An 18930-nucleotide genomic window follows, 5' to 3' on the forward strand; every position below is an offset into this window, starting at 1 on the left:
TATTCAGAGGTGGTATCTGGCCTAGAGCCAAGGTAACCTCACTGCAGGTGGAGCAGGAGCTTGCTGCTGCTCCCACCCCGTGCAGTTGCCTGGCTTTCCATGGCTGCCCTTGCAGGCTACCTCAGGGTCAGGGGCTTCGCCATGACAAGCAGAAACACTGAAACAACACCCAGGATTTGGAGGCAGATTTATTTATGTTGGTTGGAACTGACTGGGACCATTGCCAGAATACCAGGCCCTGATCTCTCGTGGTCTCGGGCTTACATGGGATATGCATGCAGGAAGTTCAGAGGCAGCATGGCTTGTCCAGTGGGGACTGGTGTATGCACTGTGCGTCCCAGTGACCAGCTGCTTCTAGCAGACAGGAGCAACCGGAACTGGAACAGGACTGTTACCTGGGCACCTAAGAGACCAAAATACACTGGCTGGGGCAGCATTTTCTGTTACAACTTAAATAACTCATGTTTATGGCAGCTCTGGGAAAATGGGTCCTGCACACATAGGGATAGGAACAGCCCCTCTTGCTCCCTGAGGCACCTGAGGAAACCCTTTCCTTGTCCCTGCCCAGCTCCTGGAGGCTGCCATGTCCCCTGGCTGGTGCTGTATTACCTGACACTGCTTCTGTCCCATCCCCTCACCACTGCTGAGGTTTCACTGGGCTCAAACAGTAAAACCAGAAGAGCCTGCCTATCTGGTGATTCTTAATCTAAAAATCCTCTGCATAGCACACTAGGTTCTGGGGACTGGGACAGATACATTGCAGGATTATTCGGCCCACTGCAGATGCCAACAAAAAATACATGGGTGGAGATGGTGGTGCATGCCTATAACCCCAGCACTGGGAAGGCTGAGGCAGGAAGATTGTTGCAAATTTGAGCTACAAAGTGAACTCAAGGCCAGCCTGAGCTGCATAGGGAGACCCTGATTATATATATATATATATATATATATATATATATGCCTAAATGTGACTGGAACCAGGGTGTAAAAGGGATGAAGCTGGGGCAGGGGTGCACATTTGTAATCCCCACTACGTAGGAGGCTGAGGCATGAGGATTTTAAATTTCAGCTCAGAGAGCCTGTCTTACAAGGGGCTGGGGCTTCGTTACCCTTAGGACCCTCACGTGTGCCTAGGCCCCAAGGACAGGAGGCTGTGGGCACAGAGGCCCAGCCTGGGGTGGGAGATGAGGAAACTGGGTCTGGGCAGCAAGGTGTCCTCCACAAGATGCGGACCGGAGGTGGTGCGTGGGAGCCTGGCAGAGCCACCGGGAGGGAGGCGGCGCGTGGGAGCTGGGTAGAGCCACGGGGTGGGCGTGGGGAGAGGGACCGTCTGCATGATGAAGATCTCCTTCCTGCACTTGCTGCCGCCAGGGGAAGGCCCTGGCAGGTGGGTTGTACTCGTATATTAAGCTAAGGATTTCAACTTGCATCTCCCATCCTTATGGGTTTCTTGCCCTGAGCACATTTTCCTTGGAGTCTGATTGTGGTTTGGCTTTTAAAAATCCCTGGGGTGGGGCCGGAGAGATGGCTCAGTGGAATAAGTGCTTCCCTAGCAACGCAAAGGTCTGAGTTCAATCCCCGGTTCCGAAAAAAAAAAAAAAAAAAAATCAAATCCCTGGAGAATGGACAGCCCTCCCTAGGCTTCTTTCCTTTTTCCAGTCTTGCTGAAGGTCTCCAAGAGCCTGGAGAGGATGGGTTAAGCTCTGCATCTCTCGTTTCCGTGTGACACCTTTTAAGTCGCGCAGGCAGGAGCTGTCTGCAGGGCAGGTGCTGGCCAGCTGGGAGGGTTCTTGTCCTAAAGCCTAGGAGGCAGCCTGCAGCTGGAGCCCTGCTTCATTAAAGGGGCAGAAACCTCCTAGAAGCTGAGCTGGGGAAGGGGAGCCGCCCCAGGACTAGATGGGAGAGCTGCTGGCGCCCCCTGCTGGCAGGGCGAGCAGCGCGTCAGCGCTACCCAAGGCCCAGGCCCTGAGCCGCTCGGAGGCGCCCTGGGCAGCGGGGAGCCACAGGCAAGCGGTCGCAGCTGTGGAATCCAGAGCCCAGATTCTTAACTCTCCTTTCACTGTTAATTGCTCGATGACCTTTAGCAAATTTAGCTTCCACTTCTCTAAGAATGGGGATAGCAACTGAACTCACTTTATGTGACCGTTGTAACAAAAGGCTCGGAGTACCTGGCATGAAGCAGCTGTTCAATATTTAATTGATCTTTGCATCACCATGACCTACAACTAAATCATAAGTAGGAAAAAACCTCAAGCCACAACAACCTAAAAATGTAAAAGAAGAAACTAAAATAAGTAAATTTGAGCCAGGCATGGTGGCACATACCTGTAATCAGCACCCAGGAGGCTGAGGCAGGAGGATCACTGGGCGTTCCAGGCCAGTCTGCATAGTGAGACCCCCAGAGTGAGATATTCGTAGTGAGGGGCATCAGGAGACCCCTCCCAAAGTCAAACTTGCAAGAACAAATCTGAATACTTAAAAAAATAACCAATATATTAATAAATAAATGTTATATTTTCAACAATGAAAAATACAAAGAAGTTATCAAGAAAAATGTGGACCTTAAATATGTGCATCTGGCATATTTTTATATATTTCCACATGTAGAAATATATGAAACACTGAAATAACACAGAATCATTTAAAAAAATGTTAAACTGGCAATGACTCAAATTCTCAACATAAGGGTTGTGCTTAAAATACTAAGTTCTTTGATGGTGCATCTTCAAAGAATATTTAATGGCCTTAAACTTCAGACAAACAGCTAAGAGATAAGATGACAAGATAAACCTACTTGGCAAAATACATATACAGGCATGTCCCTGGTAAAGGTTAAGCGCAGCAGTTCGAGCTTGTAACTCCCAGGGCCATTATAAACTTAAGTTTGAACTTGACCTGGGAAACTCAGACTGGCTCAAAATTTAAAAAAAAATTATAAATGCTGGAGATTAATGTATTAATACTATCCCTTAGTTACTGGAGACTGATCAGGCCCAAAATCACAGCAAAGGTTTAAATAAGAGTCAGGTCAGGCTTGGTGGCTCTTGCCTGTAATCCCAACACCTGGGAGGTTGAGGCAGGAGGATCTTGGAGAGCTGGAGAACAGCTTGGGCTACTAAGTGAGCTCAAGACCAGCCTGGACTGCACAGTGATACTGTTAAGGCTTGTATATTGATTACTGTGGGGGTGGGTGCTGCACCTGCCCCGCCCCAGAGAATCTGCATTACTAGTGAGGATGGGAGAGAGGCTAGAAGGCTGCCTGAGCTGCTGCCGCTCCCTTTTGCTCTCTGCTTTCTGCCATGTGCCGCTCTGCCTTGGAGCCAGCCGAGTAGGGACTGAAACCTGCGCAAACTGTGAGCTAAATAAACCTTTCCTTCCTTCATTTTGGGGGTTGGGTATTTGTCCCAGCAATGAGAGAAGAGTAAATGAGGCAGAGACCCTGTCTTAAAGAGAGAGAGAGAGAGAGAGAGAGAGAGAGAGAGAGAGAGAGAGAGAGAGAGAATATAATTTAATTTTAGGGCTCCAGGAGAACCAAAACCCCCTTAAAGGAATGTGAGATGTGAGATTCTCTGGGGGCTAAGACCAAGACCTCTGGGAGGCCCATATTTATTTAGTTATCAAACTAAAGGAGGGGAATACTGAAGAAAGGCAGGAATCCGAGTAGGTCCTTGGACTTCTGCTCAAGGGCTTCTCCAAGTAAGGCATCATGTTTTAGGAGGACTATGTTATCCCCAGGAAGGCCTTCACCCAGGGTGAGCTGCCCGCAGCTACGGTCATTATCTAGTTAGTCCGCGTTAGAGCCACACATCTTTGGCTGTGCCTTGTCTTGCCCTTTGTGACATCGGGCATCACAGTCCACCACAGGCCTCAGCGAGGACCAGTGACTCAGAATTTCCTTTACTCTGCGTCCAACACCATCTCCAGACAAGGGTCTTAGATCTTGGACAGACTCACAAGTGAGCATGGAAAGCCAATCGGCTGATTTAAAACCTGCGCAGAGCTGCTTTGTAGAGGTCTACATCAGGGGACGTAGCTGTGTGCTCCCAGGCTTCCGTCCCTAGAACTGAAACAACAACAAATCAAACACAAACAAACAAACAAAAAACCAACTCTCAAGAGCTGGGATGAAACTGAGGCCTGGGTTCATATTCATTATAACGATCGATCGCGGGGTGGGAATACTCTTTTTATTTTTTGATGCTGGGGACTGAGCTCACACATGCAAAGCCAGGCGCTCTCCCACCAAGCTACCCAGTGTGATCCAACAGTCCATCAAGTGCTTCGACAGTATTTTAAAAAAATGTTACAACTTTGCCATTGTTGTAGGCAGCTAAATTAGATAGAAATATTATAGGGAGTCAGACAGGGCTGGGCCCTCAAGGAGACAAGATGGAAGACAAGATCTTGCAACTCCGAGACAGACAGACAGACACTCCAGCTGTGGGCCAGACCTCTAGATAAAAGATCAACAAATGCTGGCCTCCCTAAAGATAAGCATCCATTGATGCATCACCTTGAGGAAGCCAGGAAGTCCCTAACCCAACCCCCTACAGGATGAGCCTCTGGTCTATGTTCCTGCCCGTTTGCTATGTGACTTGCTCCCCCTCACCATCTTTTTTTTTTTTTTTTGTATTGGGGACTGAACTCAGAACCTTCTGCTTCCAGGGAGGCACTTATGCCATTGAACTATATCCCAGATCTTGCTTTTCCACTTGGTCCTGGATTTAATCAATTTTACCTGAGCAATTGTGCTTGTGATCTCTTTGGGTGACCATCGTTTGTCCCATTTCATGCCCACCTAGGGAGTGCACCTGCCTCACCTTATGGTTTTGCTCTATAAAAATTCCTGGAAAAGAAATTCCTGGACAACCCACTTAGGCTCCCTTACAGAAGCTTTCTTTCCAGTATTCTGCTCTTTACCGCCCTTGTTCCTAAACTTCATTCTTCACTTTTAGCCAACACGAACTCGGCCCAGGTATCTTTCAGGATGGGAGTCTCATTCCCCTGTATCGCCACGAGTCCCTCCACAGTCTTCCCTTCGGCTTCACGCACACCTACCACGACGCACTTGCGCCCTCGTTCCGAGTGGCTTTCGGCTGTGGTGTCCTGGCTGCCGCGATGTGCTCCTGAGCTGCTTCAAAATGTTCACCTGTCCTGGTCACACTGACTTTAGGAAGAGCCAGAAGTCCCGCGATGCCAGAGCTGGAAAGGAGGTGGAGGAGGACTCGCATTGCCGCGTTATGAGCGGCCTTTCGTTGGGTGGGACTCAGTAGTGATATGGGGACGGGAAATTCCCAAGCTGGCCTGAATGAGTTCGTGTTCTCGAAAACCGAAGAATGAATTTTAGGAACAAATGGAGGTTGAGGGTAAAACTTTATTGGAAAGGAAAGCTTCTATCGGAGAGGGACAGAAGGGGGGCCCGAGCAGGTTGCCCAGGAAGCCGTCTCCTTCAGGTTATTTTATAGGACAAAACCATGCGGGGCTAAGGTAGAGACAAAGGGGTCCCGCTTAGGCAGATACAGGGTGGGACAAAACTATGGTCAACCAATGGGATTACAAGCACCATTGCTTAGGTAAAATTTATTAGGCCTAGGACCAAATGGGGTAGCGAGTCACAAGTGGGCGACCTTATCTGGTGGCCTTCAGTCAATGATTCTTCCTGACTAATGAGCAATCCTCCAACTTTAGGGAGGTCAGCATTTGTTTGATCTTTAGGTCTGGCTCACAGCAGCAGCATCTCCCCAGTAAGCTGTCTGGTCTTTGTCATCCCCTTCGAGGGCCTGTCCCTGTCTAACTACCTACAATATTTCTACCTAACTCAGGCTGCCTGAAACAGTAGCAGCAGTCACTGTATTTTTAAATTTTTTAATTTATTTTGTGTGTGGCCAGCTCAGCCCACCAGGGGGCAGCGCTGGCTGGCATGTGGTGCTGGGGGATTGAACCGCGGTCCCATGCTTTGCTGAGCTTGTTCTAAGTGGGTGCTTTAGACCACTGAGCCATCTCACCAGCCCACTGTATTGTTCTTAATTACATCTGGGAAAGAGGACTTCCAACACTTTCAGAAAGCGCCAAGAACGATGAGATGTGCTCAGGGGACTACCTTGAGAGGGATTAATGGCTTTATGTCTTACTTTAATAACTTTTTGCAAGTTTTAAACATCCACTGCCTATTTTGATCACCCCTGTGTGTATCCTCCCAGCCCTTGTTTAATTTTTATTCCTCATAATTTCCCATAATAACAAATTGCAATTTTTCCTGAGAAAAACCCCCATATAATGGAGAACTGAATTGATCCTTGTTTGGTTACAATGACTCAGCAAGCTCGGGGGTTGGCTCTCTGCTGCCGGGGACGTTCTGGGGCAACTTCGGGTCTGCATCCGGGCACCTGTAAAGATGAGGGGCAATACCCTCGATTATCTGAGGTCTTCCTACTGCTGTTTCCACTGCCGTGCTAAGCTTCCCGCATGGTTGTGGGGAGCTCAGGCTGGCTCTTGGGCTGCGACTCCGGGGGCTCCGTGACCCCGTGCCGCCCGCACCTACACCCGCTCATCCCGGTAAACCGAAGCAGTGCCGCAGAAAGTGCTTTGTGCTCGCGCGTCATCCGCCAGCTACCTATTTACACAATCCTGTGTACTTCACCATGCACAAGGCCGTTCGCAATTAGCAAACACTTCAAGTGGCTCCAAGTTACAGTTTTTTGTTTTTTGTTTTTTTTTTTTTTTTCCAGTGTGTTCCTCTTTATTCATTTTCAGAGTACAAACTTAAACTTGGATAAACTGAATTAACCCAACCCACCTCTGGCAGGTACACTCAACATGCTGTATAAAGTGTAACATTCAATTTATTATTTTTCTCAAGAGTTTTCTTCAGTCCGTTGACTCAGCTCCCCTTCCATGGGCTTTGGTGGAGGTCGTGGGGCAGCACGAGCAGGTCTAAATCGGGGTGGAGGAGTTCGGTCCTTGCGGGCTTCACGGGATCGATTTCTGACCACTTTGCTGAGATGGCACAACTCACACAGTCATGCAGCTTCACATCCAGCTTGGGAAGCACATAACCGTCGAAGACACTCGCTTCGGAAATGTCCCTGACGGCGGCGGCCTCCACTATGTTCCGAATGACAAACTTCTTAATAGCCTTATCCTTGGGTACGCACCGGGCGCAGTTCGTGCAGCGAATAGGCTGCACATGACCGCGGCCCTTTTTTGGCACGACCGTTGTTCCTTCTTTTTTTCGTCATCTTGGAAAATAGGACCCGAAAACCAAGTTACAGTTTTTTGAGCAAAGTACAACTGCAGGTATCTGACCTCCACATTGCGGTCAGAATCCTTTCAAAGGAAGTCGTACAACAGCAGGTAAGGCATGTGCCAAAAAGGAACACTGCGAGCCAGCCAGGAGTCGAACCTAGAATCTTCTGATCCGTAGTCAGACGCGTTATCCATTGCGCCACTGGCCCCGTGCTGAATGACTGTGCACAGCGATGCTAGATCGCTTCTGACGCAGCTTCAGCCGACTTCCGGACACCAGCATTCCTTTGCGCCCGCACACTATCGCCGCTGCGCCTGCGCACAACTTTCGGGACTCCGCCTCTTCATAGACCAACGCTCGCGACCAATCCGCGGCGGATACGTCACGACGCTCCTTGACACGCTCTTACTCATCCAGTCGGAGGACGTTTCTCACATTCCCTGCCTTGCACTCGTTTGTCCCTCGCCGCGTCCCGTTCGCGCCTGTTCTTTTCCGCGGGGCGGAGAGACTGGTGGGGAGAGCCGGGAGCTGCGGCCGCCGAGGCTGGGTGACCGGTTGTGCGGCTGTCCAGGTGGCGGCGCGGGGTGGGGCAGTCGGAACCAAGAGGAAGGAGGTGCTGGTGCATGATGGCGGCGACGACCTACGAGCGGCTGAAGCTGTGAGTCCCGCGGACCTGGGGCGTGGGGACGGCGGGCGGGAGCAAGCCTTGGTGCTCGTCGCCCGGCCCTGGTCGCCGCCACCCCGGCCTCGCGCCCGTGCGACCTCGCACCCCCACGCGCCTGCCGTTTGCTGGCGGAGAGAGGCGGCCGCACTGACCCACGTGGGGACTTGGGGGGCAGAGGAGGTCTCCTCGGGGTGCGTGGACCCGGGCCCGCACCTGGCGCCCGCGCACCGTCCTGCGCCTTGGTCGGCCCGTGTGGGCGCAGAAGCCTGCTTCTCCTGCCTTAGGTTGCAGAAAAAGTTCCCAGTCGGCGCTGAAAGTCCTGAAGGAGTTTGCTGCGGTTCAGATTTTATCAAGCAGGCGCAGTCAATGTTGACAGCCAGAGGCCCATCGAGTTGGGCCATGCGAACGCGCTTCGTAGGAAAGCCAAGAGTTTGAGGCCTCGAGAGACGAGCCCCGGTGGCGAGAGGGGTAGAATTGGTGTTAGAGGGGACTTTGGCTCGTCCCTGGTAGATAACAGCGTGCATTTATTTCTCGGCGTTATCCTTAGCTTCTGCGCTTCTCTTGGCTGTGGATAGTTTTGTTCCGCAAGGCTTTTTGAAAGTTTGGTGGCTACTGAGTAGGAATATCTCCAAGTAAAATATAAGTTTTTTTAGATATGATTTCTAAGAGGCTTAGTGATCCCTGTGTGAGTTAAAATATCCTGGCACTTGGGCACAGATATCGTATTTCTCTTGCAGGCAAATGAGGACCTAAAAATGTGGTTTGGGCACTTCTGCCTCCCAGAACCCAAGGCGCACTGGGAACTTTCTGAAAGGCGCCATGCGAATTAGGGTGCAAACGCGGGAGCGAGGACATCTGCTCCTTGTCCTGTATTCAGCAGAGAGAGAGTGACGATCACTTTTCCGACTGTTCTCACCGTTTGCCTCTTCCGTTCGTAACAGTTCTCGAAAACCCGTCCGCATGCTTCCTGCACACTTTCTCCACCTTCCCTTGTTCTCTCCCGTTGCCCTCGTGAGCTATCACCTTGTTGGTGAAAGAGTTGAAGGAAAGTTTCTTCTCCGAGGTCACTGGCTGGGCCAGTTTCTTGAGTGCTTTGCTGGCGAATAGGTCATTGTCATCTATCTGATAAGCACTAGAGGGTTTAATGTGATCCTGCAGCAGGTCTCAGTTGTGTTTAGGCAATATGGAGCCTTGGCTTGATGCAACTCGGTGTTAGGTTGCAGGATGTAGTTGACCCTTCCTGTGGTAAGGATCGAAAAGATGGAGAACTTGAGGATTATGATGAGCCTTTAAATTATTACTTTGTGAGAGTTTGTGAGATTTGGTGTTGTTACGTAGCTCTAGCCAGCTTTAAACTCGTGGTGATCCTTCTGCTTCAGTCTCCAGGGCCTGGGATTTAGGCTTGAGGCGCCACACCTGGCTGATGATAGTTTTTGAGCTTGGTAATGGGCTAAATTTGATCAGGCCAGACCTGAGAACAAGCACCTTCTATAGTCATAAAAAAGAAAAAAGTTTGGTTCTTAAGTGGTGAGGGTGATGCTTTTGTGTTGATTTTTGATTTTGTGAGAAGTGGAAACTAAAATTTGAGTGAAAAGTGCGGAGTTATGTGAAAGTCATTTGCTAATCTAGCAGTCCTTAAGTTTTGAGTGCTTCTGTAAGTGTGAAGATATCTCTTTTGGCATATTTATTTTTCTTCACCAAAAGGTTTGTGACATGGAATCTGTTTATTCTTTTGGCCTGGCTGTTCAAGTTTTTATTTTTATTTTTTTATTTTTTATTTTTTATTTTTTTTTCTTTTCAAAGTTTTATTGATAAACATAAAGCAATGAGACAGTTTCAAATCAAATCGAAAGTACAGTTTCAACAAATAATACACTGCATATATTCTTCTTAGTGGTTAATTGCTGTACAAGATGCAGACTTGTGATCCTACTTACAAACACCATTAGAAAAAATCATTCTATTCATTAAGAGAATGCATGTTCAAGTTTTTAAAGGTAGCCACTGATTAGGAGCTTTTTTTTTTTTTTTTTTTGGTGGGGGTAAGGGGATGCATTTGGAGGTGGGATTGATTGCTGACCTACATAAGAATTGTTAGGACGTGGTAACCATTTTTAAATATCACTGGAGGGGTATTTTAAGGAAGAGCCATACAAAGAGAAAGATGGATTATTTTATTACCAATATATTGCTACATGATGTTTTTAAAATTTTATTTTTATTTTTTGTTTTTGGTGCCAAGGACCGAACCCAGGGCTTCCAGCTTGCTAGGCAAGCATCCTACCGCTAAGCCAAGTCCCCAGCCCCTACATGTTTTAAAATGTTGACGATGTTGCTGTGCTTAGGATATTAAAATCATGCTTTTTCTACATTATGTCATACTTTTTTTCCCAGTCCATCTCTGCTGTGCTGAAGTTCACTTCCCGCATCCTGATTTCATCCTCTACCTCCCCTTCTTCAATTTCCGCTTCCAGTGTATTCGCCCTATGCAGTCAAGCCCACATTTCTTTAGCCATGTGCATTCTGGTCTCTGCAGTCTACTCCCTTTTTTCCCCAGTTCATGCCCAATGCTCACCCCTTTCTACCAGACTTGGCTCCCCCCCCCCCAAGTAAGCTAATATCTGTCCTTTTACCCATTCTGCGTTCTTCCTTGCTCCTGTCTGTACATGCTGCAGCCTTTAAGCCAAACTGAGAAGTTCGCATCACGGAATTGGACACCAAATGTCTGTATGATGTATAATTCTGACTCTTAGCATCCAATTGCCAGTGGACATGAGGACTGGAAGCTAGAGTGATCAGCCTGTACTACTGTATGTGAGTCACTTCTGCTGCTGCCTAGAAATGATAGTCATCATGTATACTGTACTTTGTTTCTCTGGCCAGGTTGCAAAAATCTAGGCTATGTCAGAAGCCCCTACTGCGGCTTTCTTTTGTGGTCCTCTTCTGCACTTAGCATGAAGTTCTACACAGAGCCAGTCCCTCAGTGGAGTTCCTGACCGACCAGCGCTTCAAGAGCAACACGGTCTGGAGTAATTTGCAGTGTACTCCTCTGAAGACACAGAGGCTTACAGCATCTCATGTATTTTACTGTCATCCCGGTGCCTCTCTCAAATCATGGGTTGGTATATATCCTCTGTCACTGTTGAGGACAAATAGGTGCCTTTGGTCACACTGTCAGGTCACACAGGCGAGCTGTAGCCGAGCTGACCTTGGAGCACAGCTCTTCTTTCCATTACACTGCATTATGTCAAATAATCTCTCTGTCCTCCCGGATTGCTCTTGCTTTGGTCCTTGGACATGCCAGGTATAGAAATGAGTCACTTGTAATCAAAAATAGTTGACATCTCCATTTGGATTTTTAATATGGGAAGTAGAATATTGATTTGTTTGTATTTAAAATTTTTAAAAAAAAATTTTTTTTTTTTTACATTTATTTAGTGTGTGTGTGTGTGTGTGTGTGTGTGTGTGGCCAGCTCAGCCCACCAGGGGGCGCGGCTGGCTGGCATGTAGTGCTGGGGGATCGAACTGCGGTCCCTGTGCTTTGCCGAGCTTGTTCCAAGTAGGTGCTTTAGACCACTGAGCCATCTCTCCAGCCCCTGTATTTAAAATTAATACTTTTTACCCTTCCAGGCAGTTCCAGATATCCTGTCACAGTGCAATTAGACTCAAATTTTATACATTTTATAAAATTTTTATACATTAAGTTTTTCTTATTCCGAAGATGGGCTGGAACTAGGTATAAGGCAGGGTTGTGTTTAGGTACTGAGTCAGGTGACAGCTTGCTCTGAGGAAATACTGTTTCCTCAGGAGGGTGCTTCTTCTAGGACAAGATCGCTCTGTGTGCAGTAGGGCGGATGTGATGCAAGCAGAGAAGCGGCGGCGTCAGTGGGACCTGGGTGGTTTGAAGAGGAGAGAATTAAAGTGAATTAGCTTCCTACGGACACCAGCTGGTTTGCGGGTTGGGTTGGACCCCTGATGGCCTGGGCCATAAGAGACACCTAAAGTGGGGTTCAGTGACAGGAGTGCTACCAAACCCAAAAGGAGGGTGAAAGGGGGTAGACAGCTTATAGGTGGAGTGGCTTAAGGATCCTTTAGGTCTTAATTTCTACTAGAAAAATCTAGTAAAATGTTATGCCTGCCTGTCTCGAGAGGGCGGAGGACGCTGCTAGCCGAGCCACTGGAGCCGACTTACTGGAATACATTTTTTAATTTAAGCCTTCACTGTATTTGATTGCCTCTCAATGATACAAGTGTTTGTGACAGTTTCGGTCCTGAAAAAGTGTGTCCTCACCCACCACATTCACTGGCATGGTATGACTTCTAGCTTTTCCTCAAAGTCAAAGTGACCACTACAGATTAACATTTTGAATACTGTAACTAAGGACATTGAAGCAACCAGGACCCCATAACTAAAGACACTCGTGAAAAGAGTGCTGCACAACTGCTGCAGAAAATGGCACAAACGATGGGATGTATGTTTGACGCAGAGGGGAGGTTTATTTTGTTTTATTTTATTTTTTAATGTATTTACTGTAGGGTCTCGCTATACAGATTGGACTTGTAGAGATCCTCCTGTTGTCAGCCTCCCAAGCGCTGAGACTGCAGGTTGCACCCCCATGCCCATGCCCATGCTCAGTCTCTCTCTCTCTCACTCTCTTTCTTTAATTTAGGTTTGTTTTATTTAAGTTTAATGTTAATTCCATGCTGTGTTTCAGTAAGAACAATGCAGAGTCTGTACCTGGCTCCAGTCAGATACCCAGTAGTGCAAATTAGCTTCAGGTTACACATACTGAACAAAAGAGGTGAGCAAGGGAAGGGGGGAGGGGGCAGAGGGAGAGGGAAGACACCAAGACCTGAACACGCATGCAGGCTTTTCCATGCCACCTTCAATGCTGACCTGCTTCAGAGGGAGAGTAAAGCAGGCAAGAATGGGCAGCCACGGGTTGTTGATCTGTTAGCAGCACCATGCTTTCCAGCAACACTTCAGCAGAGCTTGAACACTTTTTACAGCCAAACCATTGGAACAAACTGCCCCCACAACAACCTTAACCACCTCAAGCTAACACCTAATAAAGTTTAAGCATTGGTAGAAAATGTGATTAGAACAGAGGAAAACGATACCACATGTCTCTACAGTGTGATCACTCTCGTAGATGCATCACCTAGAAGCCTAATGGCTTTCAAATGTAATTTCCATTTCTCATGGCGATCTTGCCACACCTGCATGCAGACAATACAGAAATACCACGCCCAGTCTCAATTGTCTCATTGTGCCAGGGTGGGGGGTGGGGGCAGCACGACTTGGCGCGCTAGGGATCAAACCCTGGTTCCCTGTGCCTGCCTAAACAGGTGCTTTAGTCGGCTGAGCTATCTGGCCGGCCCTGAAGGAGGGATTTTGATGGGTATTCATGACAGCATGTCTTTTACTACAATGAAATAAAAAATAACAAATATTTACCATGGTTTTTGATCATGCCATGTGTATTAAATTAGATTCACACCTTGATTGAGTTCCTGAAGACTTTTTTGTGGACTGCTCAGCCCACCCTAGGGTTATCTTGCTGGCCCATCCTGAAGACTTTTGAAGAAATGCCATATTGCTACAATTGTATGTCATGACAGTCAACGTGTTCCTGTGCGAATACAGTGGTACCTCAGTTCACAAACTGAATTCTTTCCATGATTTTGGTCACAAACATATTTGGCCGAGTGCCACATCAAATTCAGTGGGTAGAGTCAGTGTGGGTCTTATGGGGAATTTTGATTCGGTTCTTGTCCAGTTCAGTTTGCAGCGAGAATTGTGGAAAGAATTACATTTGTGAATTGAGATACCGCTGTAATAATTTTATTTTATTTTTATTTATTTATTTATTTATGTTTTGCGGAACCGGGGATTGAACTCAGGCCCTTGCACTTGCCAGGGAAGTGCTTATTCTACTGAGCCATCTCCCCAGCCCAGTCTTGGCTATTTGAAGTGGCTCATTGAAGTGGAATCGTAAGAGTTTTTTTCTTTTGTTTTTTGAGACGAGGTCTCGCTATGTAGTTCAGGCCGGCCTTAAGCTCACTTTGTAGCCCAGGCTGATCTTATACTTGCAGCGATTCTCCTGCCTCAGTCTCCTGAGTGCTGGGATTACAGGCATGTGCCACCATGCCTGGTAGAGTATTTTTTCTTTCTGTAACTGGTTTATTTTACTTAGCATACTGTCTTCAAAGTTTAGTATATCGCAACACATGTAAGATTTCCTATAATTTTAAGGCTGAATAACGTGTCATGTACATAGTGTGTCACTTTGCATTGGGAAGACATTTAGGGCGGTTCATCCTCAGGTGTTTCTGTTCTGCATGTTGCGGAGTATTCTCAAACAGCTAGGTGGTATAGCCCAGCAGTCTCTGACCTTTCTGGTACCAGGGACTGGGTTTGTGGAGGACAGTTCTTTACCCGGCCAGAGAGGGGTGGGTGGGTGCTTGTTTTTGGGAGGGGGGGGCTTTCTCCCTTTTCTTCCCTTTTTTTGTTTTGGCGGAATCGGGGATTGAACTCAGGCCCTTGCACTTGCCAGGCATTCGCTTATCCTGCTTTCCAAAGATGCTCTCCAGTGATGTTTGTTTTCGCTCATGTTGGCTCCCGTTAGCCTATGCAGGAAAGATGCACCCATGGAAGCGGTAAATATGATAATGAGCAGTCCACACCCTGAGTGAAGTGTCGGATTCTGACTTCAAGCCTGCCCTCAGAGGCAGCTAGCTGTACCTCAGCTCACTTGCTGTTGCAGTTTGCCACCAGGCATAGGCTTATCACTTGCCACTCACTGATAGGGTTTTGATATGAGTCTACAAGCAGTTGATTCCTTGTGGTTTATTATGGTCTCTATGCAACCAGGCCTTTCTGCTCATGTTCGTGGGCATCTGCAGCTGCTCCTCACAGGAGCACTAGCCTCGCGGCCGCAGCTTCACCTCAGGTCACCGGGCATTAGGTTCACACAGACCTAGACTCCTGCACTTCACAGGGTCTGCACTTCAGTGAGAACTGCCCCGGACTGGACAGGAGGTGGAGCTGAGGGCCTCCTTAGGGCAGTAGGGCGCAACCGTAAATGTAGATGAAGCTTTACCCACCTGCTGCTTGTCTCCTCTTTGGCCCTGTTCCCAGTAGGCTACAGAATGGGCCTGAGGGGACCCTGGTGTTGCCTGTTATGTACCTAGGCAGTGGTGGCGACACTGGTGTAGTGGTGTGAGCCAGAAGTGGGGAGCAAGGAACGAAGAACAGAGCCTAGGGAAACTGGCTCCTGGTAATTCCAGCAAGCTGGACACAAGGTAGCCAGTATTTTTTCTTCCTGTCTGTTCTTTGTTCCTTCACCTGGGAAGTTACCAACTAGTGATATGTAAACTAGTTGGTGAATGCCGGAAGGCAGTAGAGATGGCAGTTTCCCTGGCTGGGGGCTCGCTTAGGGAGACCATCCTCAGTGAGACCCTGCGGCCGATGTCATCCGCCTTGCCGTCTTTCTTTTGCGGCTCCGATCAGTCTGCACGCATGCTGCAGTGGACTGTTTATATCGCTGAAAGCTCTAGCATTCACCATCACTGACTAGGCTCTACGTTACACACTGTTGTACACATACAGTCCGTAATTGCCCAGCATGTCACTGTGCGGGACATGTGTATGCCATCTTGTGTTTATTCATTCATGGGAGGGTGGACACTTCAGTTGCTCCCGTCATTTTAGCTGCAGTGAACAGTGCTGCTGTGAACGCTGGGGGCACATTGCTCACAGCAGCATGGGTGCACAGATCTGTCCCCCTTCTCTCTTGCCTTCCTCATTCTCTCCTCTTCCTCCTCCTCCTTGTCCCCACCACATGCACGCAGACATGCACATCTTTTTAAATTGATTTTATTGAGAAATAAATAGCAATGAGACAGTTTCAAAACCGATTAGGGGCCAGGGCGATAGCTCAGTAGAATAAGCGATTGGCGTAAGGGCCTGAGTTCAATCCCTGGTTCCGCAAAAAAAAAAAAAAAAAGATTAGCAAGACAGTTTCAATAATTAATACATTGCATATTGTTGTCTTCATAGTGGTTATTCATAGTACAAGATGCAGACATGATATCCTGTCCAAACACCATTAATACAAATCTTCTCATTGAATTGAGATAGTAGCTGTATATCTATCTTAACTATTTTGTATATACAGATACAAAATGATCCTTCATTTGTGTCCCTTTTTTTGTTTTGTGTTGTCAGAGATAGGTATTCCCTTGCCATTTAAATATTGTAGGTGCATTAATTAATTAATTTATTTTTTAGATAGGGTCTTACTATGTAGCCCAGGCTGACCTTGAACTGTGTAGCCCAGGCTGGTCTCAACTTTCTGTGAGCCTCCTGCCTCAGCCTCCTAAGCTCTAGGATTACAGGCATGCACCATGCCTAGCAAATATCTCTTATAGATCTTGCTTTCAGTCATTTTGAGTATATACCCAAAAGTAGAGCTGTTGCCTCGTATTATAATTATACTTTTAATTGTTTTGTTTTTGAGACAGGGTCATGTTATGTTATTTTTGTTTTTATTTTTTATTTTTTGGTGGCTCAGGCTGCCTGAAGGGCAAGGCTAGCTGGGGATCGAACCATGGTACCCTGCTTCTGACTACCTTTGCATGAGCAGGTGCTTAAACAACTGAGCTAAGGGCTGGCCCCCTGTTGTTTATTATTTATTTATTTATTTTGTATTTTAGTAGATGGGTCCACAGGGTGTTGAGGGTCTCACTACTAGATCGGACTCGTAGTGATCCACCTATTTATAGCCTCCCAAGAACTGAGATTACAGGTGCCCGCCACCACGCCCAGTCTCAATTGCCATCTCAGTGTGCCCCGGGGCAGGCCCAGGGATTGGGATCGAACCTGTGGCCCCTGTGCCTGCTAGCAGGCGCATTATGTTGTTTAGGCTGGCCTTGAACTCACCATGTAGCCCAGGCTGCCTTGAGCTTGAAGTGATCCTCCTGCCTGGCTTCTTCCAGAGTGCTAGGATGACACATGTGCTTCATCGCCATGCCTGGCTTATTTTAAGTTTTGAGAAACTGCATATTGGTGGTACCATTTTATCTTTTTTACCTGCAACACACCAGGGATCCAATTTCCCTGGTGTCTTTGTCAACACTTACTACTTTCTGTTTTTCCCTTCATAAGACTTTATCATAGTATTTCACTGGGTGTGAGATTGGCAAGTAGTAATCTGAATGATTAATTTTATACCTCCTGATTTTTCCCCCCTTTACAGGGTCTCATTACACAGCTCGGACTTGTAGTGATCCTCCCCAGCACTGGGATTACAGGCGTACACCACTTTGTCTGGACTCTGTAGCTGGCTCAGTGCAGCAGGGCGTGGGGCCAGCATGGCATGTGGTGCTGGGGACTGAACTGTGGTCCCTCCGCTTGCCTAAGCAGGCGCTTTAACCCACTGAGCTATTACTGGCTGCTTTTTTTTAAGTATTGTTTTTTTGGGTGTGTGTGGGGGTGCCAGGGATATACTCTGTGGTTTGACAGTTTTAAAAAGGTCAGTTGTTTGAAAGATGATGTGAATGTTATATGGGAGAAAATGTTTATTTTCAGACATTAGAAAATCACAGTGCCAATAGTGAAAAAAAATGAAAAGGGCACCAGATGCTTGTAATGAGTTACATTGTTAACATGTAACAAGGTTAAGTTTTGAAAGTACTCTGAAGAGCCATCTCGCTGGCCTGTAAGACTCCTGAATTTAGCATTCAGTCCTCCGCGATATCCTTTTTTCTCTTTTAAACCTGTACGTAGGCAGTAATCCTTAGAAGCAAAATAATCAACTTAAATGAACCAGAGCTGTAGGTTGATACTGAACCCCCTTGCCTTGAACTTGGTGGTGGTGTTCAGTTGGAGTTAATAGTTAATTGGGCACTGATCACCTTATCAGATCATTTAAATAGGACAGAGCTCTTTTGGGTATACATTATTACTGTGAACCTTAGAGATCTGATATCAGCAACTTAATTCATGACCATATCATTGTCTTGGGTAGAATATTCTTCTAATACCCATTTCATAAAATAATGTGGTAGAGGGCTGGTGAGATGGCTCAGTGGTCTAAAGCACCTACTTAGAACAAACTTAGCAAAGCACAGGGACCGCGGTTCAATCCCCCAGCACCACATGCCAGCCACCCCGCCCCCTGGTGGGCTGAGCTGGCCACACACACACACACACACACACACAAATAAATAAAAAAAAAAAAAACAACAATGTGGTAGAGTTTTATGGAAGTGGGGTACATCACAGTAATGGAGGGCCTCTTTTTGAGACAGGGTCCAGGTATGTAGTACAGGCTGGCCTTGAACTCACAGCAGTGGTAAACATTCCTAACCAGAGAATACACTGCACCTTCTTCCTTCTCAGGTTAGGGTTAAAAGTTGACAGGGAGGGCCGGGGAGACGGCTCAGTGGAATAAGCGCTTCCCTGGCAAGCACAAGGGCCTGAGTTCAATCCCCGGTTCCGCAAAAAACAAAACAAACAAACAAAAAAGTTGACCTGGAGAGAGGTCATACACACACACACACACACACACACACACACACTTCTTAAGGAGAAGCAAGTTTAAAAATTCTGCTTACTGTGTTGTTGAACCAAGGAGATTATAAAAAAAGAAAGTGTTTGCTGACCAAACCTGCTGTCGTCTGTAAGCAAACTGACTGAGCTTCAGCGTTTTTGTGCATCAGAAACACTCCAGAGCAGAGGCGGAGCCGAGCTGGCCTGCAGAGGAACAGGCCCTGGGGCCGGCTTGCCGGCTGCTGTGACCCTGGGTCCGGAGGCGGCAGATTCCTGTTCCTAGCAGTGACCGCGCCCCTCACCGATGGTCTCCTTCATGTTTCCATTGGTTCCAACTGTGAGCCTGCAGGTGGCATTGTCAGTGACAGCGACCGCAGCCCTGTGGCAGCAGCGTCTAACGGCCCCTGCAGAAAGCCTACGCGGCGGCGACTCGAGCAGCCCCGGCCCGGCAGCGTCTGCTTCAGC

General features: G+C 47.6%; 1 protein-coding gene and 1 non-coding gene across 2 annotated transcripts in view; one reads left to right on the forward strand and one right to left on the reverse strand.

Annotated features, from left to right (window-relative positions):
* Positions 1–7381: 7381 nt before the first annotated feature.
* Trnar-acg lies at positions 7382–7454 on the reverse strand. The gene has a single exon. It is a non-coding gene; the product is annotated as a tRNA-Arg (tRNA).
* A 221-nt stretch (positions 7455–7675) lies between these two features.
* Positions 7676–18930, forward strand: part of Sacm1l (SAC1 like phosphatidylinositide phosphatase) — a 54480-nt gene continuing 43225 nt past the window's right edge. Inside the window, exon 1 of the mRNA XM_004640673.2 lies at positions 7676–7904. Coding sequence (XP_004640730.1) covers positions 7870–7904 — 35 coding nt within the window. The 5' untranslated portion in view covers positions 7676–7869. The remainder of the gene's footprint in view (positions 7905–18930) is intronic.

This window comes from Octodon degus, unplaced genomic scaffold (genome assembly GCF_000260255.1).
Source record: "Octodon degus isolate 3935 unplaced genomic scaffold, OctDeg1.0 scaffold00126, whole genome shotgun sequence".
Classification (NCBI taxonomy): domain Eukaryota; kingdom Metazoa; phylum Chordata; class Mammalia; order Rodentia; family Octodontidae; genus Octodon; species Octodon degus.